This window comes from Lissotriton vulgaris, chromosome 7 (genome assembly GCF_964263255.1).
Source record: "Lissotriton vulgaris chromosome 7, aLisVul1.2, whole genome shotgun sequence".
Lineage (NCBI taxonomy): Eukaryota > Metazoa > Chordata > Amphibia > Caudata > Salamandridae > Lissotriton > Lissotriton vulgaris.
In genome coordinates this window covers 1,623,584,452-1,623,601,624 of record NC_141695.1, presented here as the reverse complement: position 1 = coordinate 1,623,601,624, position 17,173 = coordinate 1,623,584,452, and the positions used below count along the sequence as shown (strand labels likewise).

At 43.0% G+C, this 17,173-nt stretch overlaps 1 protein-coding gene across 2 annotated transcripts in view; it reads left to right on the top strand.

The window, feature by feature from the left end:
- Window positions 1-17,173, top strand: part of TTPAL (alpha tocopherol transfer protein like) — a 63,915-nt gene that overhangs the window by 28,543 nt on the left and 18,199 nt on the right. For both annotated transcript variants that reach the window (XM_086932559.1, XM_086932558.1), the window contains exons 2-4: window positions 181-633; window positions 14,774-14,967; window positions 16,473-16,583. In XM_086932559.1, the coding sequence (XP_086788685.1) occupies window positions 195-633; window positions 14,774-14,967; window positions 16,473-16,583 (744 nt within the window). In that variant the 5' untranslated portion in view covers window positions 181-194. The remainder of the gene's footprint in view (window positions 1-180; window positions 634-14,773; window positions 14,968-16,472; window positions 16,584-17,173) is intronic.

The window sequence follows — 17,173 nt, the reverse complement described above, 5'->3', positions numbered from 1 at the left end:
ATTGCTTTTATAAACCAGTTGCACAACTTTTAACCTAGTGTGTAAGGCACTTGGGGGACATTTTTTGTTTACATTCAAAACGTTGGTTTATTTTTGATGTTGAGTATTATCAGTAATAAGAACATTATCAGTGTTGTATGATTTGTATCAATGATGTATTTTTTTTTTTTTTTGCTTTAGTGTTCCACTGTCTGATGGCTGAAGGAAATGGTGTGCTGGGAAGTGAGACCTTAGAAGAAAAAGAGTCAGAAAGTGAAGGGGTACCAAAACACCAAACGTATGTGTGCTCATTAACTCCAGAACTTGTTGCAAAGGCACGCGAAGAACTGCAAGAAAAACCAGAATGGAGGTTACGTGATGCCCAGGCACTCAGGGACATGATCCGGAAAGATTATCCAAATCTCCCAACTCGCGTGGATGATGCTTTTCTTTTGAGATTTCTTCGAGCCAGGAAGTTTGACTATGATAAGGCCCTGCAGCTTCTAGTAAACTATTACGAGTGTCGAAGGAGCTGGCCTGAAGTTTTCAACAATTTAAAACCATCTGCAATCCAAGCTGTTCTAGACTCTGGATTTGTAACCGTTCTGCCTCAATCAGACACCAAGGGACAGCAGGTCGTCTGCATCCGTCCAGGTAGGTAGCCCTTTGAAAAGGAGTAGGGGTGGATTACGAAATGCATTTGTTGAGTCATACATTAATGTTTGTTCCTATTTGCCAGTCTCCTATTTTACAAGAAAACGTGGAGCTGACAGCCCCCGGAAATAGGCTACATATAAACTGTTTTGGTGGTGTAATGACTTCAGTGTCCCAAGAAATCATACTTACTACCTCAAAAATCCACAAAGCTGATGAGATATAGCAGCTGTCAGCTAAATTTGAATCTGATCTTCCTCCTTGCACCGTTAAAACATGGGCCAGTTTATCCATTAACATATTCTCTTGTCTCTAAAATGTTTTGTTGAATCATTTGCCACTCTTGGTAGGCCAGTTGTCAGTGGCTCATCATGTGACCCAAGATGATGGCAATGTTTACCACTTAATGTTAGGCAATGCATTTGTTACCTGTGCTCTACTCTTTAACAGTACCTCCATTACTCACTATTGTTATGCTCCCTAGTGTCTCCTTCATGCTATAATACCACAGAGCCAATGTTTCTTTTAAGTATGTAACGGTCTCATGAATCTTCTTATACATTGCACGGTGGTCAAATAAATCACCTATACTGGTAAAATTCTACTGCTTAAACAAAATATTATTAATTGAATCCCTCTTGAATTAGTCATGTTAGCCCACAAAGCTCTCAGACACACTTTATATTTGTTTGACTTAATCTAGGATCATCCAACAACTCTGTAGAAGCCTTGAAGTCCTCTCTTGCTGACAGGAAATTCTGAGGGTTTGTGCTTTTTAGGTCCACATCCTCTTTATGGGAATTGTATTTGATTGAAATAATTGCAGCTGTTCTGAAGGCAAAAAAAGAGTATAGGTGTAGTGGATATGGCTTTAAATAACTTCTTTAGTAAGAAGTAGCCATAGAACAGCAATATGAGATATCAAACACCATGTCAAATTAAGCTGTCCTGTCCAAGAAATAAAATTCTGTGTCACTGTCACTGTCACTGTCGTCTAATTGATTTCTCGTAGCACAGTAGCAAACATTGCTCCAGGTTTTAACATGATTACTTCTAGCATATCTCAAATGTTTTTACTTATTTATGTGAATCTCTAGCAGTGCATGTTGGAGCTAAATGTAAATTATAATAATGTGCTTGATTTTCAGTGATTCTTCTGAACCGCGCTTTGCAGAGTCTTTTTTCATTAGTCCCACCAACCCTATCCACAAATCCCTGTTAACCCCTTCGGTGCTTCGGACGGTCCCTGGCCATCATACTTCATGGTGGGCGTAAACGGAGGACGGTCGGTGGCCGTACGAATCCCGCCCACTCTCTAAATCGCCTGCACAGGACGAAAATTGGCACCGCACACAAGGGGTTAACATTTATCTATATGTATTGGATGTCCAGAGCATCACCGATTAGATTGTAAATAGCCCGTCAATTAAACAGGTCCATAATTGTAAGACAAAAAAAATAAATCAACGATTCCGTTAGTTTTTATTCCATTTCTTTATACAATTAAAAGAAATTAACGATTCCATTAGTTTTTATTCCATTTCTTTATACAATTCAGTTTGAACAACAGCCGGCACATGTTTCGTCATATTTGATGACATTTTCAAGGCTGTAGAATTCAAGCAAGTCTGGCTGAAGACGGCTGTAATGCCAGAAACCGGTCCTAGCAAGCTTGTTACAGGTCCAGGGAAGGCATGGCTTGGCAATTCGGGCTGGACTGTTCCCATGAGGCACAGGGTCAGACTGAATTGCATATGGCCATGTCTGAACTGGGGTGGCAGAGTGGGCTAAAGAACGGTGATGGATTAAACCCAGATCTGGTGACTGGGTGTGAGTGTTTGATTGGTTCAGATGCTCCGTCCATCACTACCCCCTTTTGTACCGCTTTGTTCGCCATAAGTTGGCAGGATATGCTCAGACGTGAGTCCCTTGCTCACTTTGCCACTGGATTCAAGCAAGCCTGGCTGAAGATTGCTGTAATGCCAGAATCCGGTCCTAGGAAGCTTGTTTCCGGTCCAGGGAAGGCATGGCTTGGCAGTTCGGGCTGGACTGTTCCCATGAGGCACAGGGTCGGACTGATTTGCATATGGCCATGTCTGAACTGGGGTGGCAGAGTGGGCTAAAAAACGGTGATGGATTAAACCCAGATCTGTTGACTGGGTCTCAGTGTTTGATTGATTCAGATGCTCCGTCCATCACCACCCCCTTTTGTACCGCGTAGAATTAAGCAAAACATGGATTTTCTTAGATTGTACATTTCACCAAATGAGATGACCGAATGCTAGCACAAAGAAGAGTATACTCAGAACAATTCAGAGAACATGATGGTTTAAAAAACATAGTAATCTTTAGATGAATCATCCAAAAGAACATCAAATATCCCAGGGCAAGCCTGAAAAAAGAATTAAATTCAACAGATAAAAAGTTCATTGACAATATCCTAAGCTTAAAAATGTAATTCAAAAGCACCTACAAATTCCAATAAAAACGTATGAGTATGTGAACAAGGTGAAGATAAAGAAAGAATATGTGTAGAGAAACTTGTGGACAAACTTGAAAGAAAAGTTATACCGAAAAGTGATGTGCACCCCAACCAAAACGAGAAGAAAAGGCACAAAAGCCCTCCGTGGTTACAGAATCCTTAGCCCAAAAACAGGGTGAAAAGAGCTAGTGGGAAAATGTTCTCGATAAAGCTACCTCCAACAAGTAGTCAACACAGATGGCTAAATTCGTGGAAATGAGAACTTAAGATCCTAGTCCTCGGAGCCGGAGGACAACAAGTAAGAACAATCTGTGCAAATATTACTTCCCACACAAAACTTCACAGTTAATATCCACGCAATGGTATGCAATGAGAATCATGTAGCTGTAAGGAAAAGGAGAATGATATAGAGAGACGGTTAGGTCCAAAAATAAGGTGAGATGGTATCACCATGACCTGGAAAAACAATCCTCAATAATTGCAGTCTACAGTTTATTGAAAAGGCACCTACAGCAGCAACAAGCATATACACAGTTGTCAATAAAAGATAGACATACAAATCCAGAGCATAAACCCACAGAACCAGTCAATGAATTAGTAAACAGCTTAAGTCTAGGGCAAGTTGAAACAGGAACCATGTGACACATGTGAAATTTACACCCTCATTTCCACTTCGTACGTGGCATGAAGAAACAGACAGTCTTACAAAAGTGAGAATTCATATTAGGTAATGGACCACCACACCGGAAGCCGTTGAGCATTTAAACGGAGAGGCGGTGAAACAAGGCTATGGTCAGATACAGTTAACGTGTCCCACAAATCTCACCAGGTTTATTTTATTTATTTATTTGCATACTTATAACGCGCTGGGAATCGACTCCCTGAGGAGTATCTCCGCGCCTTTTAGCAGCATCTGAGACCAAGGCCTACTCTATCAAGGTTAAGTAATGCCTAAATGGAACTAATAGTTGAACAGAAAAGTTTTAAATTTTTTCCTAAAAGGAAAATGTTCCTTACAGATTCTAATGTCGTAAGGAAGATCGTTCCAAAGCTTTGGTCCTGCTACAGACAGAGCCCTTCCTCCTTGTCTGGTCTTACAGAACCTGGAGACACATAACAGCTCTTGATTACCAGATCTCAAAGTTCTCGAGGGGATGTAAGGGACAAATTTTTTTGTTAGATAGTCAGGACCTTTACCAATGAGACATTTATGGATGATGCAGCACGTTTTAAACAGCACCCTCTGTTTCACAGTGAGCCAATGCAGTTGATTCAGCAATGGTTTCGAGGGTGTACGTGCTGGGGCATTCAAAACCAAGCGTGCTGCCGTGTTCTGCACGACTTGGAGTTTGTTAATAATGCCCTCATTGGCGGCTAACAGCAAACCGTTACAATAGTCCAGTCTGCTCAACACAAGCGACTGAACTAGAGATTTCCTGGTGGAATCAGGTAACCGGGGGAAAACCCTTCGGAGAAGACCAATAACATGGAAACAGGAGCATACCACTTGATTGGTATGATGTTTAAGGGGGAGCTCCTGATCCAGTTTGACTCCTAGATCTTTTACCACCCCTTTGGGCACGGGGACTGGACCTAGGTCTTGAGGCCACCAGCCAGGAGTCCACAGTCGTTTGGCCTCTCCAAAAAGCATCACCTCAGTCTTTGAGACGTTACACTGAAGGAAGTTTGCTGCCATCCAATGAGCCACCTCTTTCATCCCCTGGGCAAAGGAGTTGCGCACCTCAGGAGTCATGATTTTGAAGGGGAAGAGGAGTTGAGTATCGTCTGCATACGATACAGGGATGAATCCGTGGGATCTCATGATGTTGGCTAGGGGTGCCACATAGATGTTAAAAAGTGTTGGGCTCAAGCAGGAGCCCTGCGGCACCCCCTTGGAGATCTCCACCTCCTCTGACTGGTATGGGCCCAGTATGACTCTCTGAGTGCGCTTGATGAAAAAGCTCCTTAGCCAGGCCAGCGCCTCGCCACCCAGACCGATGTTAATGAGTCTGGAGGTCATGATATCATGTGACACAGTGTCAAACGCCGCTGACAGATCTAGAAGCACCAGGATAACGGAATAACCCTTATCCTGTAGCATATGGAGATCATCAGCGACGGACAGCAAGGCGGTCTCAGTACTGTGCCTTGGTCTAAACCCCGATTGTGAAGGGTCAAGTCCTCCCGCACTTTCTACATATTTAGATAGGTGCCGATTTACAAACTTCTCGGCGAGCTTCCCTAAAAAAGGGAGGAGGGAGATGGGTCTCAGGTTTGTCAGATCGGTCCAGGGAATGGAATTATTTTTACGTAGGGGTCTGACCAAAGCTTGCTTCCAGCCTAGGGGAACTTCCCCAGTGCTCAGAGAAAGGTTAAGTACCTGCTGAATACCTGCACCCAGCTCATCACTAAGAAGAGCCATAACCCGTGCTGGTATAATATCCGAAGGGCACCCACTCTTTGTTTGGGTGATAAGAGTGGTTATCTCCTCCAGAGATATTGGGGGGAAGACTTCAAGCTTACTGGTCGTATTTCCTATTGAACTAAAATGAGACTGGACCAAGCTATCAGCGGTGCTCATAGTATTCGAGGTGGATTTGGTGGCTAAGATCTTCATGTAAATGCCATCTATTTTTTTGACAAAGAACTGAGAGATGTTATTGCACAGTTCCTGAGACTCAATTCCATCCGTTTCGCAGACAGAGGGTTTTATAAAGGTTTGCAAGATCTGATAGAGTACTTTGGGATTTTTACCGGCTGCTGACAATTGGGCTGCAATATGATGTTTCCGCGCAGCCCGAATAGCTTTATGGTAGACTTTTAATGTGGTCCTATGAGTTTCTTTGTCCTCTGCCTTGCGAGTGGCCCTCCAGCGTTTTTCTGACTTCCTAGCAGTTAGCTTTAACTGTCTAAGATCGTCAGTGAACCAGACTTCTTGTTTAGGAGCAGGCCGTGGTTTAAATTTCCTCAAGGGAGCAACCTGGTTAATGGTCAATGCTAAGGCTTCATTGAATTTGAATAATGCAGAGGAAACGTTGTCTCCACATTCATCCCAGTTGGGCTCTGTGTATTTACTCCTGAAACCCTCCGCAGTTAGTTTATTCCAGGGTCTTCTGACTTCTGCCATAGTCCTCTGGATGCCCTTGACCTTATAATTAGGGCGGGTGTGAATTTCAATGATTGCGTGGTCAGTCCAGTCCACTAAAGTGGGAGGCAGACATTTTATAGAGGTGTAGTTGCATAGCACAAGATCTAGGGTGTGTCCGGCTATGTGTGTGGGTCCCTGATTCATTTGGTTAAGACCAAGCGTGGCTAGATCAGCCAAGAGTGTCTGTGCTTCTACACATGTCGCTATTTCGCTATGGACATTAAAGTCCCCTACCACAATAAAGTCAGAGTTGAACTGCATGTGGGGGGCCAGCGCTTCCACAAGTTGAGTGGAGAAATTCCCAAGAGGGCCTGGAGGTCGGTAAACTAGTGCACCTTTTCTGGTTTCCTTTGAATTCGGGTTGATGGTAAAGATCAGGAGCTCCATTTGCGGGTTACACACCGTTTCGGTGACCACCACCTCCATATCTTGTTTGAAAATGATGGCCAACCCACCACCAGTTTTAATGGGGCGGTCCATCCTCACTATTTTGTACCCTAGCGGCACCCCCATTATAATGGCCGGAACAGTGTGGGGTTTAAGCCATGTTTCAGTTAAGAAACAAAGATGTGGGCCCTCAGAAGTAATGAGATCCCAGATCTGAGTTGCGTGAGACACTAGTGAGCGAACATTACAGAGAAGGTTCTTACAATTCAGGGAAGAATCGTTAGAAGGGCTGAGATGTTGTGTAGGGACGAAAGTAGGGTGCCAAGAAGATATAACAGCATTGCAAGTAAATTGTGTATGACACTCATTGCAGGAAAATGGTCCCTCCACGCAAATCTCCGCCCTGTGGGGACACAAAGTGGTAACATACCTGCCCACATCCCGCAATGTCTGACTAGAATACATGTAAGCGGGTCGATGAAGAGGCTCCGAGAGGTTGATGGAGCCCGCCATAGCCCCCAGCCCCTAGCCACGTCCTGTCGCGGACGGGCGCAGACGGGCTAGTCTTTGGCTCTTTAACAAAGCAATAACCGTACCTTGTCACACAGAGAGAAGTCAATAACAAAAATATATATGTGCGTCAGTTCCAGCAAGAGCCCTAATAAGCTTTGGTCTTCGTATTGGTGGACAATCTAAACAAAAAAAGGGGTATCGTAAATGTGCAGAAAAACAAAAGGACATGACAAGAGTTTCATCGTCATGTGCCTCAAAGAGAGCCATGTTGGGGTCAAAAAAGCGAGAACTCCCCAAAGCAGAGAGAACTCGTCATCCGTATCTAAGTCTGCGTGTACGTGTTCTAGGGGCCACCCAGTGTGGCTCTTAATAAGCAAAGCTTAAAGTTATACACGGGGCCATGAACATAGAAAAGAATGTCACAGGATCAAAAGGGCTCCATCGGCAAAGAAAAAACGAGCGCCATGTTAAAGAGGAGTCTAAGTTTGTGTACCCAATATTATCTGATCTCTTGTTCACAATATTACGCAGAGTAAGTTTAACCGCAATAAATAAGTTTATGAATGATCACATATTAATTTAAAAATAAGTTTAAGAATAAATTCTGTACCAGTACATGTTGCAAGATAGCATAGCTATAATATCACACAAAACGCGAGACCGTCCTAGAATTGTTTTTTTTTCTATAGCGGGCATCAGATCTCTGTTGTTGCCAGGAACTCACAAGCAATGCTTAGCCACCAAGAACATTGCAGATAACTATAGCCAGTGAAGAAAAGAAAATTAGAAAGGAAAAATAAATTCAGCATAAAGTATAAAGTGACCTTAGTTAAAGTGAACAGGAATATTGCCACAGCCACCATGTGATTTTCACATAGAGTTTGAAAAAGGAGGAATTTTTTAAAGAGCCCGGCGGCAAAGAGATAAATAAATATGAAATCCAACATTCTTAATTGGGTACTATAGGCTTGTGGCAATATTCCTTTTCACTTGAACTAATGTCACTTTTATACTTTATGCTGAATTTATTTTTCCTTTCTAATTTTCTTTAATTGACTGGCTATAGTCATCTGCTATATTCTTGGTGGCTAGGCATTGCTAGTGAGTTCCTGGCAACCACATAGATCGGATGCCCACTGTAGAAAAAGTTTTTTTCTAAGACTGTCTCTCGATTTTAGTGTGATATTATAGCTATGGTATCTCGCTACATGTACTGGTACAGAACTCATTCTTAAAGTTATTTTTAAATTAACTTGTGATCATTCATAAACTTATGTATTGCTGTTACACTTACTCTGCATAATATTAGGAATAAGAGATCAGATAATATTGGATATATTCTACTTAAGACTCCACTTTAACATGGCGCTCGTTTTTTCTTTGCCAATGGAGCCCTTTTGGTAATTTGACATCCTTTTCTATGTTCATGGCCCAGTGCATAACTTTAAGCTTTACTTAATAGGAGCCACGTTGAGTGGCCCCCAGAAAATGAACACACGGACTTAGATACGGACAGCCGGTGAGTTGTGTCTGCTTTGGTGAGTTCTCGCTTTTTTGGAACGGACGTGGCTTTCTTCGAGAGGCTTGACATCAAAACTCTTGTTTTGTCCTTTTGTTTTTCTGCACATTTATGATCCACCTTTTTTTGAGTGGATTGTCCACCAATACAAAAACACAAGCCTATTAGGGCTGTTGCTGAAACGGACGAACATATATATTTAAGTTATTGACGTCTCTTTGTGTGACAAGGTACGGTTATTGCTTGGTTGAATACATGGTGGGGTTTGCGGCACACAGTAACTGCATGCGACCATGACCTTGTTTCGCCACCTCACCATTTAAATGCCTAACGGCTTTCGGTGTGGTGTTCCATTACCTACTATGAATTCTCACTTTCGTAATTTGACTTTAGACTGTTTGTCTATTTCTTCATGCCACGTACAAATTGGAAATGAGGGGTGTAAATTTACCATGTGTCACATGGTTCCTGTTTCAGCTCGCCCTAACCTTATGCTATTTACTAATTCATTGACTTGTTTTGTGGGTTTGTGCTCTGGGTTTGTATTTTGACCTTTTATCGACAACTGTGTATACACTTGTAGCTGCTGTAGGTGCCTTTTCAATAAACTGTAGACTGCATTTATTGAGGATCCTTTTTCCTTCTCATGGTGATACCATCTCACCTTATCTTTGGACCTGATTTTCTCTCTTTCACATTCTTTCTTTTCCTCACAGCTACATGATTATCATTGCATATCATTGTGTGGATATTAACTGTGAAGTTTTGTGTGGGAAGAAATATATTCACAGATTGTTCTTATTTGTGGTCCTCGGGGCTCTAAGGACTAGGATTTGAATTTCTCATTTCCACAGACTTCACCATCGGTAAGGTCAGTTGTAAAAGAGGCTTTTCCCTGTTGATCACAAAACCTAGGTTTTGGAGGAGGGTTACCGCCATCTGAAGCTGAGCCTCCAGGCGATGAGGGCACAAAGCCATCAAGAGGAGATCGTTCAAGTACACAATCATCCTGATTCCCTCTGACCCTCAAAAACTCTACCGGCTTGAGGACTTTGGTAAAAGACCAAGGTGCTGACGAGAGGCCGAACAGGAATCCTCTTCCTTTGACTCTGCGTCCTCTCGTAGGATAGAAATTCCCAAAGCAGGACTGGTCCTGCTGTTGAGGGGAGCCTTTCTGGTTACCCTGCTGGTGACTTCGACCGGCCGAGCGACCACTGCCTCAGCGGGCCCCGTGAAAAACACGGGGGAATACCTTTCGGATTGTAGACTGCGCTCTATCAAGGGAAGTGAAGGTATTTAAAAATTTGCCGCGCATCTTCATTAAGGGCTCGCCAAACAGACCCCCTTGAGCCACAGCCCCAGCTTCAGAGTCTGCCAGGTCACCCAACTTTGGGTCAATCTTTATAAGAAGGGACATGCGGCGCTCTGTGGAGAGGGCACAATTGGCATTGCCCACGAAGATGACGACTCTTTGAGCCCAGTTGGAGACTATTTCAAGAGATATAGTGGAGCCTGACTCCTTGGCCTCCTCGGCCATATCCAAAATCTTTGTAGCTGGGCCGAGGGCATCCAGAAGCTTGTCCTGGCAAGCTCTCCAGGACCTATCGATCCCTTTGTTCGGATCACAAATACATTTCTGAAGGAAAGTATGCATCCTGGGGTCAATCTCCGGGGTGAGGGCTACTTTACCCTCCAATGAAGGACGGGGACATTCTGCCCGCAAACAATTACGGGCCTCCTTTTCCAAAGGTCGGCAGATGTACTCTCCCACATAAACTGCCACCTTCTCCCCCGGGACCCACTCCGAAGAACGTGGATGAACAATATCGTTCGGATCCAACATGTCCGAGGTGACTGGAGGGGGAACTGCCAGATGGGAGGGAAGCCAAGGCCCCGAGGGACCTTGGTCAGTGTCAGTATCCCCAGCGGTGTCCGTATCTTTTGGCTGGGTGGTCGGAGGTGGAGGAGAGGGGGGGCTGCAGTCGGTTGTAATGCCTGACTGTCAAGGAAAACCTGACATAGGCGCTCAAAAGCGTCTGAATCCACCCCTGGTATCCAGAGCCACTTAGCCGGAGCGGAACCAACCGGGACAGAGACAGTAGGGGCTATTGGAGTTGAGGGAGCCCCTATGATCTGTTCAAGGCGCGAGAATGCGCCGTTCATCTGGCGGGAAAGCCTGTCTTCCAAAGGAGAGAGAGCCTGGCCAACAGCTTGATAAATGGAGGAATCGACAGCGTCCTAAAAGGCATCCCCCCTAGGGCATCTCTGCAAGGGGATCCTCCTCAGGATATTTGTCATAATACTCCATGACTTCATGTAGATGGAGATAAGGCACAGGAATGGCAACTCTACAGGCCTGTGGAGGGGCCATATGAATACAAAAGCTGGGTGACAGCTGAGTTCAAGGGCGGTAGGGCAACACCGCAATTAAAGGGGTTCAAGCCCCAGGAGACAACTGCTGGCAGCAACTGATGCAAAGAACACTCACACCCCCTTGACAAAGGGGCGCTGACTGGTCTGGGCCTTGTCCCCTATACAGCCTAGGACAGGCAAATACAAGATCCCACTCCAGGCATAACAGAGAAAAATATACAGACTCCACAACCCTTAGAACAGCCACACAGGCGGTTGAGCATTATAATGTGCAACGCGGCAGATGCAGTAATTAAATCCGCCCGGCCACTACAACCTACACGGGCTTTAACCTCAGACCAGGGGCCTCTGAACAAAAGACGCGCGCGCGGTGTTTGAATCCCTGAAGAGATCAAACACTGCATTGCGCCGGCGACGGCCTCCTGCGTACTCTAGTAGCGGAAGGTCCCCCCCCCACTCCCAGAACCCCCCCCCCCCTCCCCCTCCCACAGAACCCCCCCGAATTGACACTAGCAAAGGACTATATTTGGCTAGTTGCCCCTGATTGGACATTGACTCTGTTCATGATTGGTCTTCGTGCTGCTAATGGAATAAAAGTGAAGAAAGAAGGCATAATCCTCGCCTCCAGTCCTGACATAGAATTGGAATAAAAACGAATGGAATTGACGCTTTCATTTTTTTTTTTTTTTTGTCTGTCTTACAATTATGGTCCTGTCTAATTTACAGACTATTTACAATCTAATCGGTGGTGCTCTGGACATCCAAAACATATATTTTTTGTATATCAGGTAATGTCTCTGATTTACTTTGCACTATCAGGGGGGCATAGAGTTTTTTTGTTCCATTTAGCACACTTTACTGTGGATGTGTTAATATTGTTTTCCTGAAAATTATGTATGTGCTAGCAACTTTACAGGCCACAGTTACCCTCATGTTTGTTTAGTAACCTTTATCTATATTTACATTTATTTACTACCAATAAGTTCTTACACCCAACCTAAGTATTGCAGTTCCACTGATTTGTCTTCAAACATCAATGTTCTGCAATCTCCTTCAGTCCTGATGATGACCTTCTAAATAGTACTACCGGTAAAAACACCATCCACACCCATACGCTGAGATCTGGGGATGCTAACATAATATTATTTACTGTACTGATCATTCAGAAATTTCAGTGGCATGTTTTTGCTGCTGTTCCTTGATTGAATGTGTTTGTTGTATATAAAACTTTTTCAAATTTTCAGTGTGTGATTGCTTACGATCTGTTTGTTAGTCAGTGATTCATAGGATGTACTAAAATGTATGACTGTTAAGAGTAACATTATTCCAGCTACACACTAGGGGCAACTTGCCAGGGTGTTTTACAATGAGGTGATATTTTGGTAATTGTTTCCCTCACAATGAAAAACATACTAATATGAATCTGTGAGTCCACATTGAACCATTTTCTTTTATACACATGGTGCCTATCGCAGCAGCAATATAACTCAAAGCGATAAGTCACCAGAAGTCTGCAGAAGAGGACAGTAAAAGCCTTAATTTAAATCTAAGTGAAAACCATTCATTAAATTCATTTAAGCACTTCTCCACCGGACCACTGCGTTTATGAGTGGTTTGGAAATTTTTCCAAGTCAACTAATTGTGTTTTTTTGGCAATGCAATAGTTTTAGATTGGCATAAGAATGTTCTCCTTCTAGTTGCTGGTGTTCTTTTTCCAACAAACGACATTTAGTTGGGAATAACATTTTAAACAGTGTATTATGTTTTTAGATTTACAGTGAGTATGTTGGCATTAGATCGATTCTCTGTGATGGTTTTGAATCTTTTCGAATTCACCATATTTGTGCACGGCATGCTTGAAGTTACCTCAAAGCTTATAAACCTCAATTAAAGTCTCAGTATAATGTACTTAATTAAGTTGCTATATAATCTACCTTGTGTAAATGCACAAAACGTGTGTGAGCATCTTTAGCTTTCTTGACTGCACGCGGAGGTTTCTCTATTGGATAAGACTGCTGAGTGGCTTTGCAGATGCCAATTTGATTCTTTATTTGGTTGCTCAATGTGTCCAAGGTGCTGACACAAACTAACTTGAGGTCTGACTTTTTGGTTGTCAGATAGCCTCTTTAAGGATCATAGCAAGCATATCTGCTTCCCAGAAGTAATCATTCTTGTTAGTACAATTTCTCTTCAATCTGAGGAATTACCCAAAAAGTAAATAATCCCTCAGATTGTGGGATGGTAACTGAAGCACTGCAAGACAATATTGTCCCCCTCTGGCTTTTGGTTTACAAAAGTGTACACACTGTTTTCATTGTACATTATTTGTAGGCCCAAGAAACTAATAGTTTTTGTTCTGTCATAAATATGATGTGTGAGTATTTTGATTGATCCATTTAAAACACCCAACCAAATATTATCCTCTGGCCCTTTAAAAATTGCCCACCTGTTTGCCCCAGCTTCACTGTTCTCTGGCTAACCGGCCTGTACTTTCCCACACCTGCTGCAGCCAAGACAGGATTCTGACCTTCTGTCAGGCAGTGTGGACCAGGGTCAGCGGACTCGATAATTCTCTCGCCTCGGTGCCCACTCTGATCAGCGATCACACTCGGCAACTCTGGGCATTAGCTTGCCTCATCTTCACTAACGGCCCCACCAGACCGCCGGGGATGCCTGGTCTCACCCTGGAGATACCCATTAAGGGACCATCTCTCAGGGAAGCCAGGAAGGGTTTCGCAGCGGTCGAAGCGCCTTGGGACCCTACGGGTAAGTAGTGCGCTATATAAATGCCTATACATACATACATACATACTCCCAGGAGTCCGGAATAAAGGGCTGAGCAGGAAGGAGGTCACACCTCCTCCCCCTCAGGCAGGCTAGTGAAATGGCACATCAGAGCTGTGAGCTTAAAAGGCTGTACTGCCTCGTATATGCATTTGGGCTGTCCTCTGAGTAGGAGAGGGCCCTCCCCTTGCCACAGATGTGCTTGCACTTGGGTATGGTGGGAAATTTAGGTATGCAGGAGGTGTACATCTCCCAGAAGGCGGGCCACACCTCTAGGGTAAGCAGCCTGATCTGTACTCCTAAAATAGAATTCTGTCATCTTTAGAAGGGCAGAAACAGTGGGTTCTGGGTAGAAAAGGTGACCTTTCTCTTCCGTGCCAAAGTGGCAGAATCAACAATACATTCAAATGGCACTTTGTGGTTCCGGTGTCCTGTTTAATACCACTTTTTTCACTTCTGTATCCCGCCTTGGAGGATACTGTTCTAGTAGCTCTCCGTATCAATTGTCATCAGAATATTTGTGACTGGCCTGCAAGGTGATTTTCAGTAATAGTTGTAAAACCATACTGTCTCAGATTTAATCTTTGGCATAAATAATGAAATGAATGCATCAGCATATTGGGAAAATGGTTCAACAAATGATTATCACACGAATGAAATCAGGGGTGCAAGCAGGTTACATACATTTGTATGAATGTTTGGTAATGTGTATATAACTTAGATTCTCAACTCTGGCTGTTCTATGAGCAAATTCGGTTTAGGGAGTGGCGTCTTTTTCCAGTCTATTAATTTACAGGTTATTAGAAGAGATTACATCATGCAGTGGGAGAGCAGGATCACACTGTAAAATGTTTTTGATTTTGTAGAAAACCTAATTTAATGATTTTGTGGAAACGGTTTATTTAACCATAAGCCTTTGTATTTTAAAATCCAGGTAAATGGGTACCAAGTACCTATCCATTAACAGAGAATATCCGTGCCATATACCTGACTCTGGAGAAACTCATTCAATCTGAGGAGACACAAGTGAATGGAATTGTGATCCTTGCTGATTACAGCGGAGTTGGTTTATCCCATGCATCTCATTTTGGCCCTTTCCTCGCCAAAAAAACTATTGGAATTCTTCAGGTAAGGCATAAAGGCAAGGAAAATGTTTCTACAGCTTCCTGTGTATTACAGTCCATTGTTTCTATTCGAGAGAACGAGTGAGGGAATACAGATTGAAAGACAACACATATGCTTCTTTTCTTTAAACAATAATTTCCATATATCCTAGCAAGAAAAGAGGCTATCTGCAAATCCAGTGTGGTCCTGTTGGTTAGAGATAAAACGACGTTCTAAGTCGAAGAAGCTCTCTGTGATGAGCACTGTATCTGTCTTTGATGACGTAGTTAAATAAAGCCATATGATAAACAGCTTGAAATAGTTTTCTGCCTCTGCATGCTCGCCACCACTTTTTGGAAGGTAAGGATGCCCATACAGTCTATAGAATATAGAATAGATATATGCTGCTGTTCAAGAAAGTTGACCGCCTGACATCATCTTTGTGCAGCTCTTTTTCTTGTGATCCTATGGCTTCTCCAGGCGCTGCGAGAGGTAGATAGCACATACAATTTCATAGGACACAAATAACACAGAGTAGTTTAAAAACAGAGACTCAGTCTTTGTCTCAATGCATTATGGGTTACTAGTCTAGTCACTCATATCATGCCTTAAGTCGAAACAAAGACTTGGACCATCCCTTGCAGCTTCCTCTAAGCCCGTGCCGAAATCTAATTCAGCATTCCTGGGGAATTAAGCAACGCAATAGTTCTGCCTTCTAACTAGCAACCTATTTGTGGACATTGGGGTAGTTTGCTCTCTTATGAATGTAGGGATGCTGCCCTGATGCTAAACACATGCTAGTGTTGGGGTGCTTCTTTGTGCGTGGCTAGTCTCAGGGCAATCTCTTGTGGTCCTGGCTTCTATTCTTGAGGATGCCGACTCTGGGTTCTATGAATAATCTCCCATGTGCTATACAAATAGTTTTACATCTACCATTCACGCAGCTCTTTATTATCTTAACAAATGCATGCTGCTTTCGTGTGCCTGATGTTGCTTCATTGAATTTGCGTCGCTTGCTGTGACCCCCTTTTGAAACACCCACCTAACTGATATATTTACATTAATTTACATACATGTCCAAAACATCAGTTTCAATAGCTGCACCAATGTTCAGGGACATCATGCGGGGTGATGAAGTCGAATTAGGCCGACACTTTCATCCAGGTACCAAAATAATATTTTATTTTACCATTCTATCCACAATCTGTTACAGGCAGAAGTCTCTGGCGTTGGAAACGGTGCAAAAACAGTGTGTGCATTTCAGAAAGGTGCACAGAAGATTTATTTAAATTACTTACAAACTAATCTGCACTACATGGCTTTGAGAAACTAAAAATCTTAAAGCCCACACTGGCTTCGTTCTGTATTATCTCGCTCTGTACAAAATGAGAAATAAAGTGGTTTAATTTTCAGGGAGTGGAAATGAAAGGGTGGGCCTAGCTCCCAAACCAAATATTCACAAACATGATGACCAAATAGCCTCAGAAAATTGCTGATGTTCAGAACGGTTGTTTGTTCTTTTGCAACAGGATGGATTTCCCATTAGAATCAAAGCTGTCAACATCGTAAATGAACCTATAATATTTAAAGGAATTTTTGCAATCCTCAAGCCATTTCTAAAAGAGAAGATTGCAAATCGGGTAAGTCATTTATGTAAATATAGTTCTTTAACCCATTCATTACTGCTTAAAAGCGATGACATTACAGTACTCCATTCAGCTCTACAACTGTTTAACTATCTATATTGCTTGTAGTGTTTGTCCAGCTATTGTGTATATTTCAGATTGGTATCACCCATGCTTCAAGTCCTATTTCCAGTAGATAGCATGGCTCATGTTCATATTGTGATTAAAAGTGAGGGTATCTTTTTTAGTGTTCTATTGTCTATGGTACATTTAGATCTCGACTTCAATTGTGTCTGAGCGCATCACTGGACTTGACATTGGTCGGCTTGGTTGTATAATTTTGGATGGTTTTAGGTTTGTGAGGCATGCATGTGAGTTGGTCACAATGTCAATCAGCTTGAGGCAGTTTGTAGGGGACCTGGTATTTAGCTAGCGTAGGGCAGGTTTTTTTTATGGACATCATGAGTTGCACTGGATCTTCTCTTTAAAGTGTTACTGGAACCACCCCCTGCAGACTCATCAAAGATTGCATCCATTGGTCTGGATCAATTTTGACACCATCTATATGACTTTTTTCCAAAGTTCTTAGATTTTTGGTAATTCTC